The following is a 7,149-nucleotide window of genomic DNA, read 5'->3' as shown; positions in this document are numbered from 1 at the left end:
GGTTGTACTCGTCCCGACAGAAGGGTCGCAGGGCAGGTATCTGTGGCACACGAATCGTACTGTCTTACACAAACAAACTGCATGCACACCATGGCAAAGCTCCACCAGGCCAGGCTGCACACACACAGTGCAGTTCCTCCCCCGGCCACCCCACACTGCAAGGAGCAGGGAACCAGCCCCACTGGTGCCAGCAGCCCCATGCCCACCCTCGCCCAGCACAGCCAGCAGCAGAGCAGCCTGCTGCAAAACTGCTGCCTGCACCCCGGGCAGGTGGCACACAGGGATGGGGAGAAATAACAGAGCTGTGAATAATGACACAAAACATGCATTCATTTTATTCACAAAAACAGCCTGGATCGCTAAAACATTACAAACAGCATTTCAATTTAATGATGTAGAGAGCTGGAGACGGGGATTTGAACAGAAGAGAAATATCACTTTTCGTAACTGCTTCAGCACAGGTCCTGCAATATTGTTTTTATTTTGATTTTAACTTCAGTGAGTTTACAAAAATTGCTTCTAGGAGTAAACCATTGCAATGAGGAGTTTTTCTGTATGCAGTATTTCTTGTTCTATATTAATAAACTAACAAGAACGTATTTTTTTCCTTTTTTTCTTTTTTTTCCTTTTTTAAATTCTCCTTTTTTTCGAAGACCGCCATTTTTGCAGCAATTGTTTCCTTCCATCCTTTATTCCAAACTTCTTGCTGGTTAAACGTACGCAGGTGAATGGCGAGGAGAGGGGTACTACATCGCTTTAAACATATTCTCATTTATAAACATGAAGTTGAGGCATTCTAGAAACTATCCACTCTATTGTATGACGGGAAAGAATCAAATAAAAAGTATAAATGAGGGTGCAATTAAACAACTGTGCTAAATTACAGTAGTGCTTATTAGTAACTAGATTTTAAAAGGTTACTGTAAATTTACATTCCCTACACAAGTACTGCATCTTTCACACATAAACAACATCAACACCAAAACACAGAAAGAAACTGATTGTCCATACTCTGTCTATTAAGTCTTGGTACTTTACAGATCCATTGTTTTTTTCTTTTAATTATTTTATTTGAAAAGCAGTTAAATGTCTGACTAGGACTCGAAGATGTTAAACAAACGACAAAAAAAAAAAAATTATAAAAACAAGGAATGAAATTTGCGAGAAAATATTTTTGGTTCTAAAGAGACACAGGTGCATCCATTCATTTCAGCCAAAATCCCTTGCCTGAGACAACACAAGCAAGCAGTGACATTGCACTTGGATGACAGAGCTTTGGGATTCCCGTTCCTACTGAAACCATCTGAACGCAGCTCCTGTAGGAAGCATCACCTTCTGGAAAGGAAGAGAGAAGGGAGGGGACAGGACAGAGGGACAAGGCGTTAGGCGGGCGGCTCCGACCCCTGCGCTGCGGGGCTGGGGGCTGCGGGGCTGGGATCCGGGGCTGCTGAAGCAGGCGACGGGCACCCAGCCCTGCCCAGCCCCACAGCTCAGCCCCCGACGGGCTCAGCGTGGGGCTCCCGGCCAAGGCAACGCGGGGCCGCAGTGAGGCCTCCGTGCAGCCATCGCCTGCAGGGCCCCGCTGCCCGCTGCCCGAGCCCTGCCGCTGCAGGGAAGGCCTGGAAAAGCCCTCCCGAAATGTTCCCCGTGCCACACAGGCACAATGGCACAGACCCCCGCTTCCCCTCAGCCACGGTGAGCACAATGGCCGGGCGGGCACGGCCGGGCCTGTCCCCACACGTCCCCACACATCCCTGCCCACGCGCTGCGTCGGACAGACGGACGGCAGGAGGGACGCAGCACCCACACAGGAGGCCGGGAGCAGCCGAGGCCCTGCTGGCAGCGATTGGGCCCAGGAGCTGCTGGTGACACCGACCCGTCCCAGGGATGCAGGTGTTCCCAGCAGCCTCGGTGAGTGCCCACCATCCCACAGAGCAGCCCCAGCACCGCCTTCTCCATCGCGCTGGGTGTGGGCAGGGATGAGGGCTGCTGATGTGGGCAGCCCCAAGCAGAGCCACCTGGAGCCACCTCCAGGGAAGGGGGGAAGCTCTGTGGGGCAAAGGCCCCTGAGAAGGGCCCACAGAAGCCCCCTCCTTCCGTTTCTCCGCATCCAAACAAGCATGGGATAGCAGTGCGGCACTGTCCCAAGGCTTGGTGAGGGACATCCCCTGTCCCAGCCCAGCCAAACCCTGCCTGGCCACGAGGAACTGGCAGTGAGGAACCAGCGGGTTCTCCAACACCATCTGCAGAACAGCCGGGAGCTCCCTGAGCCCACATCCTGCTGCACCAGAGGGAGACGGGTGCTGGAGAGCCCCTCAGATCCCACGCATCACGGTGGTATCATGATGGGGAGCATGGCACCATCACAGGGCCATGGCACCCTGCACTGCTCCCTGGGACGAGCTGCTGTCCCTGCAAACTGTAACCAAGTGTGTGAGGAACATAGGTGCCTCTGAGCCACGGGGCGCACAGACAGGCAAGGTCCAGCTCTTCAGATACCCCTGGTTCTAACTGGCCAGCTCTCCATTACCAAGGGGAGACGGACGAACAGCTGTAGGGCAGATGCCCAAGGGCAGATCTTCCCTCATCCCTACAATGTGACAACAACCATCACACCAGCCTTAGCAGGAGCACCACAGTCACCTCACCAAGGCTCTTCCAGATGGAGGACAGCTCTGTTGAGTAAAATCCCCACTGTCTGTGGCCTCCATGTGCCCTACAACTCATCAGAAAAGTCCATGCCTACTCGTCCAGGGCCATAGCACTGCCAGGGGCTGGCCGGGCCCAGAGGAGTCCGGTGGGCACAGGGTTGTGCTGCCGCCCGCTGCAAGACCTCGACCCGCCTGGCCGGCCCTACCGCCTCATCCAGCAGCCACTCCACCAGGACAGCAGCAGTGACTGGTTATTCAGGCTCTTTAGATGTGCAGATAAAGCTTAACGGCGGGATAGGGACTTAGCCTGATTTTTATGCCGCCATAAAGGTTTAATTCTATTTTTTTTACTGCTTGATTTTAGATCAATGTTTAATCACAGCTGCAGCCCCTGTCCGGGCTCTCTGAGGACGCTGCTGCCCACAGGTGTGGCTGGCAGACGGAACGGCCCGGCAGGGTCACTGCGGGCTGCTCCTCTGCCGCTCAGCTCTGGCACAGCCCCTGGGATGACACCTCACTAAAGCCCTATGAATTTCCCAGCAGCCTCCGGGAGCCGCGGCCCACAGCGTTGCCCACCGCCAGCTCCCCAGGGCTGCGGGGCAGGCAGGGGAAGGCAGCTCCCACGGCTGCCCTCGGGCTGGCCAACACTGGGTGATGTGGGCTGAGACTTAATGACACAGGTGGTGCTGGGGCACCAGCCAAGGTCCCAGTGCCGCCATCCCAGCTGCACAGGGCTGCAATCTCGTTCAGCCCTCCCAAGGAGAAGGCGTGGCACAGGCTGACATCTTGACCACGGCTGCTGCAGGAGCACCTGCTCCAAAAATCAGGCAGCCCAGCATCACCCACCCTCCTCAGCCTCAACAGCGCTGCACTCAGGAAGGATAGGACCATCCTCTCCAGGCCCCAGTGCTACCAGACTAAAAGTCACATCTGAGCAGCTCCAATCTCAGCCAGATGTCGAATGGGAAAACAAATCAAGGGGTGAACGTTTCATGGGCTCCCCGTAATATTTATTGTCCCCAGAGCAGCACCACGCTGGGAGAAGGGAGCAGCTCCTCTGGCTGATGTGAGCTCTGATTCTATTGACCCGCTTTAGGACTCTTCCGAAGAGATGAACTTTTTTTTTCCTTTCTCCCTTTTTCCAGATCACTGACTCAGCAAATTAGAACAAGAATATAATTTAGCAATACAGCGGTTTTTGAAAGACACAGTCCCCCTCTCCTCATCCCCACCGCCCAAATAGATTTTTTTCCCCTTCACGATTCATTCAGAGCTGATGCTAATTGAAAACGTGGGACGTGGTTAAGGAAACAGTGGGTTATCTCTTCAGGAAGAGCAGAGCACAGGCCGTGCCCTCGTGCCAGGACACACGATCCAGCTGATGTCAGGGTGACTTCTGGCCTCCACCAGCAGCAGGAGGACAGGGAAGCACAGCAGATGGCTGGATGGGCCACCACAAAAATCACACACGGTATGATGGAGGGTCTGCAGAGGGGCCTCAGCACAGCACAGCCGCTCCCCAGCGCTTCGAGCCCTCAGCCACATCGCACCCACTCAGAGGACCATGTGCCTGCCAGGCATGCATGGCCCAGGGCAAATTCCAGCCCATCCCATGACCCAACCCACTCACACGTTCCTGCAGTCCTCACGCCAGCAATGTGCCTTCCCTGGCTTACAGCAAGGCAGCCCCCAGCCCACTGGGTGGGTCATCAGCAGCTCCAGGGCCAGCACTGCTGTGATGGCACAGTCCCTGTGGCCACAAAGCATCGCCCTGCAGAGTTTGGGTGCAGCACATGCAGGGAATCATGCTCAGCACAACACCCAGAGCAGGGCTGCATCCCCCACTGCAACAGCCATCCAGAACACATGCACTCCAGGATGGGGGCACCTCAGTGAACCCCATGGGATGCTCAAAACAGCGCTGCCCCAGCACAGGCACAGCCCTGCGTGCCAAATGTGCTCTGCAGCCACTTCCCACCCAACCTCAGGGCTCCCTGCTACCACATGGAACGAAGCTGTGAGCTAAAGGACCGGGCCCCAGGCCCACAAGCACGGCTTCACACGCCTACCGCCTGCAGGTCTGTCCCTACAGCCATCCTCTGGCCCATCACCAGGTCAGGAGCTGCTGCCTGGCGCGGGAGCAGCAGCACTGCAACCCAACGCTGCTCAAACGCTGACAAAGGGCCCCCAGCGCCGGGCATCCCCAGCCCTCACCCAGCACGTCGAGGGGACAGGGACAGGGGCGCTGGGCAGTGTACGCAATTTGTGGTGAGAACTGATGATGGAAAAGAAAAAAAGTAGGAAGTACCAGGTGTTTTATTATCTAGGGCAAGATCCGAACCCAGGAGAGCTGCCCGAGGAAGGGTTAGGGTGCCTGACAGGGGCCGGTTACCTCCAGTGCTGCAGAAGGCTTCTTTTTGAGTTCTTCACATTTTCGGAATTTGCAAATCTGGTGGCCAGTTTTGCGATTCCTACAACTGCTGCACTGCTCGCAGTTTATCCGTCTTCGGCAGGGTGGGCACATGCCACATCTTTTCCGTTTCTTTTTCCCCGAATTGATGGCAGATGCCAATTCATTCTGCATTGGATACTCTGCCAAGCCAGCCATATGGAGCGCGCTCTCTGCCAGAAACACGCCAGCAGGGGTCATAATGAAAAGGCCTGGGTTGATGGGAAAAGCCCCCAGGTAAGGAAAATCAGAGGGGCTGTTCATTGTCTCTGCAGCTGAGACTGCCTCCATATCAGAGATACCAGTCCCATGGTCGCTTGCTAGAGGAATATGCTCTTGTACCACTCTTTTGAGCATTTCTGTCGACTGAGCAAACTGTTGTAGGGCATTCTGTCCTTCTGAGGAGATTTCTGCCACCCTGTCTAATTTGCTCAGCATACTAGAGATGTTTTTGTGCTTTGAGGTAGAATTACTTTTATCCACAGTTGCTTCGTTGCCATTAGTTAAGGGGTTGCCTTTCTCTGAATGTTCACTTACTGAGCTGCTGCTACCAAAGGTGGAATAGTGGGAGAGCGGACGGGACTTCTTAAGACTTTTGTTCAAAGGTTCACTTATTATTCCACTTTTGTTCCTCCTCTCGGAGCTGACGGGGGGATGAGAGTCATCTTGGTTATTTTTTTCCGTCTCTGGCTTGTTCCCAGTGTCTTGATGGGAGCCCGAATTCGACATGGTGCACGAAGCGGAACAACAAAACCAAACCAAAGAAAAGCACCCCAAAGCCCGAGCGGAAGACCCCCGAAGCCCTTCTTGCAGCACCGACACAGCGGCCACCGGACAAAGCTCACACGGGAGCGCTCATGAACGGGGTGGGTCCTCCAGGCTCAGCCGCAAAGGTCTTCAGCACAGCTTCAGTGCAGAGACATACTCCGCGGCTCTGATACAAAACATACGGCTCTGGAAGTAGAAAATAAAAGAGAGTTAGTACTGGCAAGAGCAAACGGGCTTTTCAAAGCAGCTCTTCCTCCCCCTGCAATGAAACTCTCAGCGCCATGAACAAAGAAACTCCAGGGAACGGACCTCGATGGAGATCCGTTCCGCTGCTCTCTAAAGGGTCGCCATCCAGACAGAGACTGGGGGTCACAAAGGGAGCCCTGGCCCGGCAGCAATGTCACCGCACTGCTGAAGGGCTCCCAGCGCTGCCTCTCCCTCCCCACGGCCCAGAGCCCCACAGCAGTCACGGGGCTCCTGTCCTGCTCTGCTCCAGCAACACGCAGCCCTGCAGGGCCGGTGCCTGATGCAGGACGGAGCCGGTGCGTGGCACGCTGCCCATGGCTCTGCTCACCATCTCCCCGGGCCCTCGTCCCCAGGGCAGCGCTCACACCGGCACCAGGCAAGGGAAGGGAGGCGAGCTGCAGCATGCACCTCCTGCCCACCCTGCGGTGCCATGTCCCACACATCACTGCAGGGAGGTGACGAGAGAGCTCCCTCAGCACAGATCCCCGGCAGTGCCGCAGCCCTGGGGGGTGAGGGGCAGCTGGGCCCCGGCGTGGCCGCCAACACTTGTTGTGAAATTCCTCCTCCTCCCCTCCCGAGCACGCACGCATGCACGCACGCACAGGCACTGCCAGAGTAATCAGGCTTTAGAGAAAAGCTCCAGGGCTTAGCGGAGCAGGAACCCACGTCCCCACCCCGACAGTGGCTGGGGGAGGGCAGCACTGGAGGGGGCCCCTCGCCGGTCCCACCAACCTGGGGAGGGCCGGGCGCAGGTAGGCAGCGTTCCTGCAGCCCCTCCTGCAGCCCCCCCTGCAGCAGCCCCAGGCACACGGAGCTCTGTGGGACCCCACGCCCCTCGGCACAGCCTGGTGGTGCCTGCACTGTGCCACAGCCCAGGGCGCTGCCTACGGACGAGCCCAGCAGCAGAGCCGTTGGATGCAGACGGGGGCGAGGTGCCTGTGCCAAACATCACATTACTGGAACAGGAAGACAGCCCATCTCACCCCGATGCAGGAGACAGCTCGCCTGCGGAGAAAAACACCCCCACCCTCGCAC

General features: G+C 56.3%; 1 protein-coding gene across 2 annotated transcripts; it reads right to left on the bottom strand.

Moving 5' to 3' along the window:
- Positions 1–309: 309 nt before the first annotated feature.
- On the bottom strand, positions 310–6,532 carry CXXC5 (CXXC finger protein 5). Of its 2 annotated transcripts, none has more exons than XM_019613706.2 (2): positions 5,044–6,532; positions 310–1,332 (listed from the first exon to the last, which is right to left on the bottom strand). In XM_019613706.2, exons 1-2 carry the CDS (start codon positions 5,827–5,829, stop codon positions 1,291–1,293), a joined length of 828 nt encoding a protein of 275 aa, XP_019469251.1. In that variant the 5' UTR covers positions 5,830–6,532; the 3' UTR covers positions 310–1,290. The 2 variants fall into 2 exon arrangements, with proteins under 2 accessions (XP_019469251.1, XP_003204764.1); XM_003204716.4 differs by having other exon boundaries at positions 310–1,335; positions 5,044–6,504.
- Between the last annotated feature and the right edge of the window lie 617 nt (positions 6,533–7,149).

The sequence above is a fragment of the Meleagris gallopavo genome, chromosome 3 (genome assembly GCF_000146605.3).
Source record: "Meleagris gallopavo isolate NT-WF06-2002-E0010 breed Aviagen turkey brand Nicholas breeding stock chromosome 3, Turkey_5.1, whole genome shotgun sequence".
NCBI classification, from domain to species: Eukaryota; Metazoa; Chordata; class Aves; order Galliformes; family Phasianidae; genus Meleagris; species Meleagris gallopavo.
The sequence above is the reverse complement of the archived record's forward strand: the minus strand, read 5'-3'. Positions and strand labels throughout refer to the sequence as shown.

What these genes read in the sequence shown, in the direction of transcription:
- CXXC5 (XM_003204716.4), bottom strand. Translation starts at nt 5,829, where the DNA reads ATGTCGAATTCGGGCTCCCATCAAGACACTGGGAACAAGCCAGAGACG. An exon ending in AGCCTTCTGCAGCACTGGAG is followed by an intron (nt 1,336 to 5,043) that starts GTAACCGGCCCC and finishes CTTCCTTTCCAG; the next exon opens with AAGGTGATGCTTCCTACAGG.